Here is a 13,894-nt window from a genome sequence, read left to right as displayed (position 1 = left end):
CTTGACAGGAATGCAAGGTAAGGTATGACGGTATGCCGGGTCATCAGGGGCTTGTCCGTGTTTACATACTAAACCATTGGGAACACTTTCACATGGATTTCCTTCACACCTGGGTGAAATCGTTCCTGAAAGATTAGTATATAAGCATAAGTAAGCCGATGCCTACCTGGCTTCTTGGATAATTGGCCCCTGGTCCTATTTGATACTTAGATCATTTGATTTTGCAGTATAGTTACTTGCCATCTTTTTCTATATTTAACAGTTAGGCAAGCTCACTCAAGGCAGGGGTGAAATGATCTGATGTTCTGTGTTCCTTACTACCAAGAACAGCGCTTTGGTTATATAGTTGTTGTTGTTGTGTACCGTCAAGTCAGAACCAACTCATAACTGCCCCTCCAGGGGCTTTCGGAGGCAGTAAATCACATGGGAGGAGATTGCCCATCTATTTCCCATGGAGCAGCTGGTTGATTCAAACCATGTATTTGTGGGTTGGCAGCAGAATGTCTTACCACTAAGTCACCAGAGCTCCCTTGGTTATATAGAAGGATTCTCAAAGAACTGATTAGTAGATTGAAAATGCAATATTATAAACACCAGTTCCTCTCAGAGCCTGGAGCTGCTGGATAAATGGTTTGCCACAAGACTAACAACAATTTTGTTTAAGTTTGTAGGTTGTTGTTTTTTTTTTCTTTCCTAAGTCTTCACTGATAAATGAAATGTTGTCCAAAGTTTGAGTATATTTACGTGTGTAAGTCCACATAGGTGTACTTGTGTGTGTTTGTATGAATACTTTCTTAAAAACTTTAGAATAACTACATTTTTAAATAAATAGAATAGTAGCTTTAGAATGAATGAGCTCTTAAAACCTTAGAATAAATATTTCAAGGATTTTTTCCTGAAACTGGAGGCCTGTGAGGCTGGAAGTTATGTGGCCATCTGTAACCACTGCTTAGTGCCTGCAGTCAGCACCTCTGAGCCTTGCTAAAGTTACCTGTCCAAATGAGATTAAATAAGGATGAAATAACAAGACAAATACTTATTTAAAATATGATAGAGAAGAAGGATAAGTGAGTGCTATGGGGCTAACTTTAAGTTAGAGATTGTAAAGTCAGGGCGGTGTTTTGATAAAACTTGTACTTCAATGTTGTCACTTTTCTCCAAATGGGATTTCTAGCTTCTAAACTTGGAGCCAATGAGCCATATCTGACATGATGACTTTAAACCTCAAACTCAAGGCTGTGTTAATTATTTCATTTTGGGGCAAAATTTCAACAATTTAGGCTTTGACATTTTGATAACTGTTAAAGTCCCTCATGGCATATTAAATAGATAGGGATACACGCCCCTTGTCCTTATTTTACTGTCCAAAAATGTAGAGACTTGGCAGAAAACCTTGGGAAGAGGGAAAATTCTGCTTCTCCCAATATGGAATTATTCATCCTAATTGAAAAGAAAAAAACAACATGGAAAAATAAGAATTTAAAGCTAGGCTACACATTTATTATATAGGCTACAAGATAGCTGCACCTTTATTATTTAACATAAACAAGATTTCATTTGCAAAAGGAATTGCCAAGATGAATGCAGAATGATTGATTTAAGTTAAAGTGTGTGGAATTAACTCCTAGTGTTGCATTCTTCACATTGTGCTTCAGAATACCTGAACACAGGAACTTTTGTACTTTGAGGAAAACAAAGAAGGGCTATGTGGTTTGGTAGACTTGGAGAAGGGATATTTTCCCTCCTTGTTAAAACAGTGATATCTGATAAACACCTAATAATCATATGATATGTGATAAACATCTCCTGATCTTGAAATTTTTCCTGAAAAGATTAACGTAGCAACTTTTCCCCTTGTCTGCTCAAAACATGAGAATATAATGCCAAGAAAAGTATCTTGATAAACATTATTTGCTGAAGTTAATGGAGTGACTCTTCTACTGTCTTGTTCTTGTAGCTCTTCTTTCATGGGAAATTCTTGTTGCCTAGAGGGTAAAGAATAGCTCTGCAAACCCGCTGTCTGGTGGTTCAAATTCACCAGCTATTCTGAGGGGAAAAGTTGGGCAGTTTTCTCCCATGAGTTTTATAGCCTATGAAAATAGAATCTGCTATGAGTCAGTTCTAACTCAACAGCATAATAACTTCCTTCATGAAAATCCCGAAAGAGGAAAAGAAAATCTTGGAAGAGTGGAAAGTCATAACCCAATGGAAGGAAATCTGATTTCATATTGGCACCAAGTGATTTTCAAGTTTCTTGTGATCATAGTAGAAAATGTCTATGTATTTACATTTTGTAGTTAATATTAGTCAGTAGTGGAAGTCTTAATTTTCTAATAAATATCAGAGGAACATGTTGGAACGGTTGCTGTGGAGTTGATTCTGACTCATGGTAAACCTGCTGAGAGCAGACTAGAGCTGCCTGCTCAAAGGCTTCTGGAAGCAAACGTCCAGGCTTTTCTCTTGAGGAGCCTCGTAGTGGATTCAAAGTGCCAGCCTCTTACTTGCTGAGAGCATCACCATTTGTGCCACCAAGGAGTCTAGGGGCATATAACTGGCAAGAAAATGAAGATTGTTTGATTAAATATTTATTCCAAGTAAACCTAAAGCACCTGCTGCAGAGGGTCAAGGACTGCAGCCTCTAATGTGGATTGAGGCTCAATGTCAAGAAGACAAAGATTCTCACCACTGGACCAATTGACAGCATCAGGATGGATGGTGAAGAGATTGAGATTGTACACAGCTTCAGTTTGCATGGCTCCACAGTCATCACTCTTGGCACTAGTAGCCAGGACATTAAAAGACGCATTGCCGTGGGAAAGTCTGCTGTTAGGGACCTCTCCAAAGTACTGAAGAACAATGGTGTCTCTCTGTAGACTAAGGTGCGTTGATACAGGCCATGGTCTTTGCAATCACTTGTTATGCATCAGACAGTTGGACAATGACCAAGGAGGATAGAAGGAGAATTGATGCCTTTGAGCTGTGGTGCTGGAGAAGAGTATTGAGAATACCATGGACTGCTAGGAAAACAGATTCATCCTGGAAAGGGTTAAACCGGGTGGCTCCTTGGAGGCAAGGATTCTGAGGCTCCATCTAACATACTTTGGACATGGTGTGAGGAGAGACTGGTCCTTGGAGAAGGACATCATGCTTGGGAGGGTGGAGGGCAGGCGCGGGAGAGGAAGGCCCTCTATGAGGTGGATTGATTTAGTGACTGGGGTTATCGGGATGGGTGTGTCAGAGGCAGTGCGATTGGCACAGGACAGAGCAGAGTTTAGGGCTGTTGTACATAGGATCGCTATGACTCGCAAGCGACTCGATGACACATAACAACAACAACAAAACTTTTGTAATAGCTGTTCAGAGGGACAATGATGGGTATTCTCCTCTGAAGTGATTCACAACCTCTGAAAACTTGCTGGAAGGTCACGTATGAGTCAGTTCTAACTCAGTGATATACAACAACAACAACAACACCACACACACACACACACACACACACACACACACACACACACTGACAGAACAAGCCAGGAAGAATGAGAATAGAGGATTTATTTCAAGGTCATGTTCTATGTGCTGTGGAGGCTGGCGACTCCATCGTCTGTGGGTCAAACGTCAGGAGAGAAGTGTCTGGAGAGGCTAATGCTGGCTCTAGACGCTGAGTCCAAGAAATGGCACACTTCTGTCTTTGGAGGCTGATGAATCCAAAGTCATTGACCAGTAGGTTGAAGACTACGCGGAATTCCTACAGAGTCACAGCCTTTTCGAAGACAGTTCTTGAGAGGGATGGAGCTCCCAGTATGCAGAATCAGACAAAAAACTCTCCAGCTTTGCCAAACAATTCAGTGGATGTATATCCCTGAGGAAGCTTCTCTCCATCCATCATTCAGGCTGATTCTTTCTTTATACACAACCGTCTCTAATCCTGCCTCCTTAACATCACAGAGGTTAGAATTTACAGCACGCAGTACAGTTTACCTTATACTGAGGATCATGGCCACATTGAACAGGTGATTGGCTATCACGTTATGTTAATTATGTCCTTAGAAAGAAGTCTCAGCATACATTCAGGACTTCTCTCCCAAGTATTTCCCAACTCATTTTCACTATTTTATAACACCTAAAAAAAAAAAAATCTTCTCTGCTGGAGAAGGAGGGAAAATCTCCTCCTATACCAGTCAGATCCAATTTGACAGTACACACACACACAATAATAATAATAATTTAAAAAAAAAACCCCTTTCTTGTTTCAGTCTGTATTTTTGAGTGGAATGTATGACAGTATTTTAGGAAATTATTTACTTCCTGACAGACTCATGCTATGTTGGCTTCTTTTTCTAGATAACTGCATAGCCAGTGTTTTCAACCTTCAGAAAACGTCTTCTGCTTTGTGTTTTCAGGTTGCTACTTTACTCCATGTAAAAAGCAAGAAACCAAATGGAGATTTTTCAGTACAAGATACGGTACTGGCTGCTCCCAAGTCTTTTGACAGCTGCTTATTTCTGCACCATCGTCCTGGCTCAAGGTAATTGAAATCTTTATAATAATGTCCGGCCCAGGGGCTCGAGCAGACATGTTGATTGTAATTATCATTTTTTATGTTATTTAGCAAAATAGTCCTTTATTTATATTCGTGGAAATGCTGTGAAGCAATTCTATTCTGTCCTTAAGTTGCTGTGAGTTGGAACCAGTCAAAGTATGTTGCTTTCCGCGTGTATATCTTTTCTTAATTTTCTGTAATTGTGAAGCCATATGCAATTTGTCCTTGTGTGTCTGATGTATGTTACTCAGTATAATGTCCTCCAGCTTCATCCATAAAATGTTTCACAGACCTTTCATTATTCTTTAGAGTTAAGTATTAGCCATTTGTACGAATGTACCATATTTTGTTTACTCACTAATTCATTGGTGGGCACTTTAGTTGTTTCCCTCTTTTTGTTATTGTAAATAATGCTGTAATGAGCATAAGAGTACACATGTCCATTAATATAACCGTACTTATGTCTCTTGGATATATAGCAAGTAGTAGGATTTCTAGATTATAACACATCTCTATTTCTAACCTTTTAAAGAAATTTCATATTATTTTACATAGTTGTTGTAGTTGTTAGGTGTCATCGAGTTGAGTATGACTCATAGTGACTCTATGAACAAAAGATCTGAAACCAGTCCTGTCCTGCGCCATCCTCACACTTCCTCACACAGGAGCCCATTGCAGCAGTCACCTTGCCAATCATGCCATTTTACAGTACCACTAGCAATATTTAAAGAGTTTTAATTTCACCAAACCTCATCAGCCCTTTTTTTTGGTGAAGGTGGTCATGGTGGTAGGGATCATTGCTGTATTTGTTGGGGCAAGATTAATTCCTTTGTTTTGATTAAGAAACTAAGTTTTTAAAATCCATTCTTCATCTTATGATGGAGATCTGCCCTTTTTAGTTGTGATTTCCCCTGATTTTTATTAATTGGGTGTTGGAAAATTGCAAACCATGGGCAAATATAACATGTTGCCAGTTTTTGTAAATAAAGTTTTATTGGAACGCAGCCATGCTCATTTGTTTACATCCTGTCTGTGGCTGCTTCCACTAAAATCAGTGATGAGTACTTGTGACAGATTGTATGGTCTGTAAAGCCTAAAATACGTATTATCTGATGCCAACTCCTGAAGTGCACACTATGTAGAGCACACCAAATGACATCACTAGACAAACATAGTAGAAACCAAACTGTTTGTACTCAGAGTCATTCCTCAGTTGTGGATGGCGGTCTGAGTGGGGGAGGCAAGGTGAGATGAACGTGTTAATGCCAGTGCTTGACATTAAGGGCTGTACAAAAGTCAGATTCGTGAGCCACACATCATGCTTGCTCTTGGTGTGGCTTAGCTGTCTGAGGAGGAACAGAATTTAACTCCCATGATTCCATACCGGTTGTGACATTTTATGTTGATGATCTTATCCACTTTCCCCATACATCACAGAGAGGCAATTTGATAGACAAATCTTTTTTAATATATTGACAAGAAAATATTTTTCATTAGGACAGAAAAGTAAGGACGGTCTTGGCTAGTGATTAGTTTATCCTTCAACAAAAACTTGCTTCTGAAAAACCGGCTTCTGAAAATCCTATGGGTTTTAGTGTGACACACTTGGGGTCACCCTGAGTCTGAATTGACTAAATGGCAACTGAGGGTGGTGGTGATGATGGTGGTGGTGGAGAGGGTCAGAATTTCTTAAGAACCAAAAGTTTGGCAACTTGCTAAGTCTTCCCCAATGACTTTTTCAGTCTAGCTGAATTGAGAAGTGGTCATTTATGAAATAGCTGGTCATACAGAACTCTCCAAATTATGTTTTACATAATCATTTGCAGGACACATATTGTAAGATCTAAAATCCAAGATACAAAGATGGAAAAGACTTTATTTTCTTTATCTAAATAATTTACTGTCCACTAGAGAGACAGAGGTGAATTGGTAAAATCTACTCTCAGATATCTCTCCAGAATTCTAAAGAGCAGTGATATCAGCCTAGTGACTAAGATGCAGCTGATCCCGGCCATGGTCTTCACAATTACTTGCTATACATCTGAGAGCTGGACAATGACTAAGGATGACAGAAGAAGAATCAATGTCTTTAAGTTGTGGTACTGGAGAAGAGTATTGAACATACCATGGGCTGCCAAGACAACAAATTGGTCTGTCCTGGAAAAGGCAAAACCAGTTTGCTCCTTGGAAGCAAAGATTTTGAAGCTCTGTCTCACGTACTTTTGGCATATTACTAGGAGGGACCAGTTCTTGGAGAAGGGCATCAGGCGTAGAAATGTAGAGGGTCAGTATAGAAGAGGAAGACCCTGGATAAGATGGACTGACACTGACTGTGGCAGTGGGGTCAGGGGTGTCAGAGATTAGGAAGCTGGTTCAAGATAGGGCAGGGTTCAGAGCCATTGTTCACAGGGGTGCTGTGAGTTGTAGTTGACTCAGTGGCACATAACAATAACAACAACAGAGACATAGAATTGTAAAGTAACACAACTCAGGACAGGTGATGTGGGGAATTGTGAAAAAAGACAAAGATATAAAGAGGTGGGTTGAGTTTTGTAAAGTCTGTGAGACTTTGAGAAATCCCATCTTACTTCCACCGTGCCATCCTTGTTCTTTATCATTTACTTACAGGATTGATTTTAAGCCAGGAATGAAGACCTTCATTTATTCTGGTTGACTTCTTTTCTGCTTTTAAGGCAAACAGAATAGCGTGTTCATAGGGATTGGCCTAATTTGACGCTAATTTGCAAAGCCAGGTTTGAAAATATTTGATGTGCAAGAAAGTACTTTGCTTCTGGTAGGTGTGCTTGCTGACATTAAGTGCTCTCAAACCTCATAGAGTAGCTACCTTTAGTGTTATATTTATGAACAAGTGGGAAAACCTAATGGTCAGTGTGTTAGGCAGAACAATATCCTATAAAAATGTTAATATCCTGATCTTTGGAACTGGTGAATGTGTTAGGTTACCTGGTGAAGAGATAAAGTAGCAGAATGAACAATCATTTAATATCTAAGTGCTCTTCTAGCAATACCATGGATCGTGGGTGTTAACAAAAAGATATTTGTTACCTTACAATTCAGGAGACTGAATTCAGAACATCAGGTGTAGGTGGTTGGCATTCTCATTCTATTGTCTCTGGAAGAAGATCTCTGTCCTTACAGATTGCCATGTCTCTCCTGGAATTCATGAGTGTCCCCACACAGGGACCTGGGTGCAGAGGACTCATCTGATCCTGGTTCTTCTTTCTCAGTGATCCTGAGGTCTGTCCCTACCTCCTCTCTCCCAGCTTCTCTCTCCTTTTATCCTTTGTGAGATGAAAGGTATTTTAGGTCACACTCCAGGGAGTTCCCCTTACATTGGGATTGCAAACTTATTAAGGATACCAAATCCCACCGTAATTCCCCTATTTCAGGTCAAGGAGGATCACATCAGACCACATCTGGGAGATGAGCACATCATTCCATAACTGCCACATTACAACATTACATCCAAAACACAGAGAACCATAAATCAGCCAGATTGACATTCTCGAGGACGTGGTTCAATCAGTGACACTGGCTAATAATCAGACTTGAAGGAAGTTATCCTGGCCTATCTGGGTGGGCCCAATATAATAATAAAAAAAAAGTCTTTACTATGGAAAGGTAGAAGAATTCTTATCAAAGTGCTATAATGTGGAAGATTCCACACTCAAGTGGTCATTGCTGGTTTTAAAGATGTCAGGGCACTGTGAGCCAAGGAGTGTAGGCAGTTTCTAGAAGCCACAAAAGGCAAAAAAGGAAGTTCTCTCCCAGAGCATCCAGAAAGGACCTCAGGTATGCGTAGAACTTGATTGTCCCTCATTGAGATTACTTTTGGACTTCTGACCTCCAGTAGATAAATATCCTGATGATAAACTTGTGTTGATCCAAGCCACTGCAACTGAGGTAACTTGAAGCCACTGCAATTGAGGTAACTTGAAGCCACTGCAGTTGAGGTAACTTTGTTATAGCAGCAAGAACAAACTTACAGTTGGTATTAAAATTGATATGCCTAGGGAGCTCTGGTGGCCTAGTGGCAAGAAGCTGCACTGCAATCCCATAGGCACATGTTTCTAATCCACCAGATGCTCCGCTGGAGGAGGGGCAGCCTCTTCCTGTGCCAGTTGGATCTGATTCGAGGGTACACAACAAGAAAAAAAAAGTGATATGTGTGAGTAACTCCCTCTGTTACATTGCTAATCAATAGAATGTATTTTATACCTAGTCTCTACATTTATTTCTTTATGTAAAACTTCCCTTTACAGAGACTGTGAATCCAAGTAAATGATTTAAGTCAATATTTGTGTTTAGATTATTCCAGCATCTTCTTTTCAAGACAAGTTGTTAAATGAACTGGAACATGGAAAAAGTAATGTTGTGTTGGCTGTAGGGATAAAATGTGTAGAGTAATGACAGAATGATGGCATCAACATTTTCTGAGAATTTCTCAGTAAATATGTACCTGGTCCTCGCAGTGTTTGCTTTGGATGGTTATGAGAAGGAACTACTGATGGTGAAGTTAACTGCCATTAAAAAGCCTCAAAGTGGATAAAATCGAAGATTTCTTTGCATGAGAGCCAAATGTGACTTTATAAAGACCTCTCTGTTAATACATTTATACATATTTATGCTTATATTAGTAGTCAAACACTGCAAGAAGACAATATTTTCCTTACTGCTGTTTTCAACGTCTTTCTAACAAGCCATGAAATTATAGCGCATTAAGTTCTATGCAAGATTAAAAAAAGACCTCTGTAGCATATCACACAGTAAATTTCTCTCCAGACTTGGCTATTCTTATTTATAGATCATTTGGGCAATAAATGCGTTTAATAGAAAAATAACTGAGCTAAAAAAGCTAAAGTTTTTAAAAGCCCTTGGGAAATAGTTATGCACTTTGCTGCTGTTTAAAGGCATTTTATTTTATGACTACGATAGGTTTTCCATCAAAAGGGTACTTGAAGCTCTGTTTTAAAAGTGGAAACACTGTTGTTGTTGCCCATGCTACTGCATCTGTTCTAGAGATTTTTGGTTTCCTAACACACTTTCTCTTAGCAAATTAAGGGGGAAAATACTGGAAGAGAAGGCAATAACTCTATAATCATAGTAAGAGTTAAATGGTCAAGCCCAGAAAAGTTTGAGAAGTTGGAAACTCTATGGGAGCCAAAGAGGGTGGGTTCAAATCCACTAGCCGCTTCAAAGGTGAAAGATGAGAGAGTCGACTTCTATGAAGCATTGTAGTCTTAGAATCACTATGGGGCAATCCTGCTCTTTCCTATGGGGTTGTTGGGCATTGGAATCTACTCAGCAGCTGTTGTTAGCTACCATTGTGTTGATGACATCTCCCAGAGACCGTGTGGAGAACAGATTGAAACCTTGCCCTACCCAGTGCCATCCTCACATGCTTAAGGACCTGGTGGCAGTCACTGTACAAATCCTCAAGAGTCATCTTCTCATTGGATGGCTCTCTGACTTCCCCAGCAAAAGTGTCTTTCAAGGACTGGCACTTCACGTTGTTGCTGTCGTTAGATGCCATCAAGTCAAATACAACCCATAGCGACCCTATGAACAACAGATCCGAACCTGTCCTATCCTGTGCCATCCTTACACTTCCTGACAGTCTAGAGCCCATTGCAGCAGTCACTGTGTAATTCTACCTGGTTGAGGGTCTTCCTCTCTGCTGACCCTCTGCCTTTCTGAGCATCATGTCCTTCTCCATGGAATAGCCCCTCCTAGCAACATGCCAGAAGCTTTATCATCCTTGACTCTGAGATGCACTCTGGCTGCATTTTCTCCAAGACATATGTATTTGTTTGGGGGCTTATTTTTGGCAGTCCATAGGATGTGCAGTACTCTTTTCCAACACCATGGTTCAAAGGTATCAATTCTTCTTCCTCTAGGCACCTCCTGGACCAGCCCCAAACATTCCCCAAAATATGTGAGATGAAGTTTCACCACCCGTGCTTCCAAGGAGCATCTTGGTTGCTCCTCCTCCAAGACAGATTTTTTGTTATTGTTGATGTTCTTTGTCAGTGATGTTGCGTCCAGTTCTCTTTGCCAACTCTATCACTGAAATACATCAATTCTTAATTCTTCCTTATTCAGTGTTCAACTTTCAGATGCTACAAAGTCATTGCAAATGCTATTGCTTGAGTCAGGTGAACCTTTGTCTTTAAATTATTGTTCTTTTGCACTTTGGAGAGGTCTTTGATGGTAGATTTCCCCAATGCAACACTTCTTTTGATTTCTTGACCACTGCAACGATGGGTGTTGATTGTGGATCTGAGCAAAATGAAATTGTTGACAACTTGAATCTTTTTTCTCCATTTATCGTGATAAATGCCTATCCGTCCAGATGTGAGGATTCTTGTTTCTTGATGGTGAGGTGTACTCTACATTGAAGACCGTCATCCTTGATATTCTTCAGTAAATGTTTGAAGCCTTCCTCAATTTTTGTAAGCAAAGTTTGCAAAGACATCTGCAAAAATAATTCTGCATAAGGTTATTTGTGAGTCTTTCTCTACTCTTGATGCTCATTCTTCTTCTTCTGGTCCAGCTTTTTTAATTATTTGCTCAGCATTGGAGACTTTTAAACTATGCAGTATAGTTATAAATCCTCATTCTGTTTGGAGGGTTGCTTCTTAGTTTGTAGAAAAGTTTTGAATAAGCACAATTAAGTGTTCTGTAATTCCCATACTTCTCAATGTTATTTTATTATAATCCATAAAGTCAGATGTTTTACATAGTCAGTAAAACACAAGTAAATATGTTTCTATTATTCTCTACTTTGAGGTAATAATTCTCTGATTTCAGTACTATCCATTTTTCCATCTCTTCTGCAACCAGCTTGAATTTCTGATATTTCCCTGTCTCTAGCAGTGGGTTGTTGTTGTTATGTGCCATCGAGTCGTTTGCGACTCATAGCGACCCTATGTACAACAGCCCTAAACTCTGCTCTACCCTGTGCCAATCGCACTGTCTCTGACACTCCCATCCCGATTATCCCAGTCACTGAATCAATCCCCTCCTGCGCTGTCCCTCCACCCTACCAAGCATGAGCAGTGAGTTAGATTTTGTTTAATGACCATTTTCTTTCATTGGAATGAAAGAACAGATTTTCTTAATCCTTTAATTATTGGGCTGTTTCTGATTCTTTGGCGAGTTCCCTTAGCCAGGCAAGGAGCCCTACAGGTGCAGTGTTTAAAGTGCTAGTCTACTAACAAACAATGAGCAGTTCAAATCCACCAGCCGGTCTGTAGGAGAAAGACATGACCTAGCAGTCTGACCGCTTAAAAATTGAAGCCCTGGAAACACTGTAAGATAGTTCTGCTTTATCCTGCATGATTGCTATGAGTTGGAATCAATTTGACTACAGTGTTTGTTGGTTTTTGTTGTTTGTTTTGATGCAGCCAGCAAAGGATAGTAGATAGAAAGTATATCCAAGGCTCTGTGGAAGTAATTCTCTGGAACAAAACCAGAGTGTTGCACAAAAAGAAGTGAGGGGATGATTTGGGGTAGTAGAGAACAGAAGGCAGAAGGCATTAACTTCAGTGTCTCTGTGTAAAAACGAGGTAGGTATATCAGGAGAGTAGTGAGGGCATTTCAGTAGAAATAATTCTTTTTAGCAGTTGTCATAACAGCAAGATTTCAGTTGAGTTGAGTTGCAGTTAAAGGAAGAGACGAAGGAAGAACAGAACCTTGTTGCTGTTGTAAGGTGCTGTTGTTGAGTCAATCCCCAAACGGAAGAACCACACAAACAACAGCATGAAGCCCTGCCCAGTCCTGTGCCAACCTCATAATTGTTGCCATCTTTGGGCTGTTAGTCACCATGCCGGACCATCTTACTGAGAATCTTCCTCTTTTCCCCTTAACCAAGCATTATAGGTAGTTGTTGTGTTGTTGTTAAGTGCCGTTGAGTCATAGGTGACTCATAGCGAACCTATGAACGAAAGACTTGAACACTTGTATAACTTTCATCATTTCTCCAAGTTCATAGGGTTTCCGGAGGCAAGCCATTTGGTAAGTGGATGCCACTCTTGCTTCCAAGCTTGTTTTAATCGGGGAGCTCCACCAAACACTGTCCACCATGGATAACCGTTCTCACATTTGACATATCAGTGTCATAGTATTCAGCATCACAGCAACCACGAGTTACCTCTGTACAGCAAATGGACAGACCAGTGCTATACCACTTAGAAGAATGTTTGACTAAAAACAATTAAAACCAGGCCTGAGGGCCACAGGTTAAAATTTCCCACCTTTGGCTTGGTAGCATCACTTTCTATCCACTAGGTCAACAGAGCTCTCTCTATGTTGTTTTTGTTAAGTGCCGTCGAGTTGTAGACAACTCATGGTGACCCTGTGAATGAAAGACCTGAACACTTGTGTAACTTTCATCCTTAGTCCCTTCTGATAAAATGACCAAAGTGTCTAAAACGAAGTCTCTCTCGTCTTTGCTTCTGAGGGGCATTTGTCAGCGTTTCTTCCTTGTTTGGCCAGTCAATAGTGTATTCACATGTCTTCAGAAGCATTATAGCCAAAAGGCATCCATTCTCCATTCTTCCTTTCATTGGTCACCTCTCACACACATTTGAGACAAGTGAAAAGATCATGGCTCGAGCAGGTACACCTTTGTCTTTTATGTGACATCCCTGCACGTAAGCACTTTCAAGAGAACTTTTACTGCAAACTTGCCCTGTAATGAAAGTTTCAGATTATGAGATAAAATTTCCCAAATGACATTTAATGGAATAGTATAGAAATCCTTCTCTTTCTATGGGGGTGATTGAGGTGACATTTTTCCCCTTTTACTTTAAAGAAAATCTCTCTCAAAACAAAATAAAATAAACATAGAGAAAGACTTCTGTACTTTCAGAAACAAGCCTAGTCCTGTGTAGTGACAAATGGGCCTTCCATAGTTTTCCTCTTCAGTCCCCCTTTGGGCTGAAGGGTGTATGTTCACAAATGTTCTTTTTGGCTGCCATCCCATACTAGGGGGCCTGACTGCACTAGGCAAAGGGTGAGGATGTTGGCTTGTGCTGGGGTCTTGAGTGTGTGGAGAAATCAAACTTGGTACTTCTTGTCTTTTTGAAAAGCTTACAGACACAGAGCTTGTGCCAAGTTCACGCAAGCATTTATAATTCTTACTGGAAGTTGAGTCCGTGTGTAAAAGCATTTCCTTTGTGTTTGCGAAAAGACAGATCCTGGGTTTGGTATTAAATATACATGGATTTTTATTCCAGGAGATTTCTCCCCCACACTTACAGTGTTTGTCAATCTTGCTGCCTTTGCTTTGGGCACACATCCCACTGCCTTCCTCCCACGAAAAAAGAGCTA

At 40.2% G+C, this 13,894-nt stretch overlaps 1 protein-coding gene across 1 annotated transcript in view; it reads left to right on the top strand.

The window, feature by feature from the left end:
- The first annotated feature begins 4,397 nt into the window (after positions 1 to 4,397).
- COL14A1 (collagen, type XIV, alpha 1) overlaps positions 4,398 to 13,894 on the top strand; it is a 226,996-nt gene continuing 217,499 nt past the window's right edge. The window contains exon 1 of the mRNA XM_006879473.1: positions 4,398 to 4,525. Coding sequence (XP_006879535.1) covers positions 4,438 to 4,525 — 88 coding nt within the window. The 5' untranslated portion in view covers positions 4,398 to 4,437. The remainder of the gene's footprint in view (positions 4,526 to 13,894) is intronic.

Source organism: Elephantulus edwardii, unplaced genomic scaffold (assembly GCF_000299155.1).
Source record: "Elephantulus edwardii isolate Elephantulus edwardi_28Jun2011 unplaced genomic scaffold, EleEdw1.0 scaffold00003, whole genome shotgun sequence".
In the NCBI taxonomy this organism is placed as follows: domain Eukaryota; kingdom Metazoa; phylum Chordata; class Mammalia; order Macroscelidea; family Macroscelididae; genus Elephantulus; species Elephantulus edwardii.
Note: the sequence above shows the minus strand (reverse complement) of the source record. Positions and strands in the feature narration are given on the sequence as shown.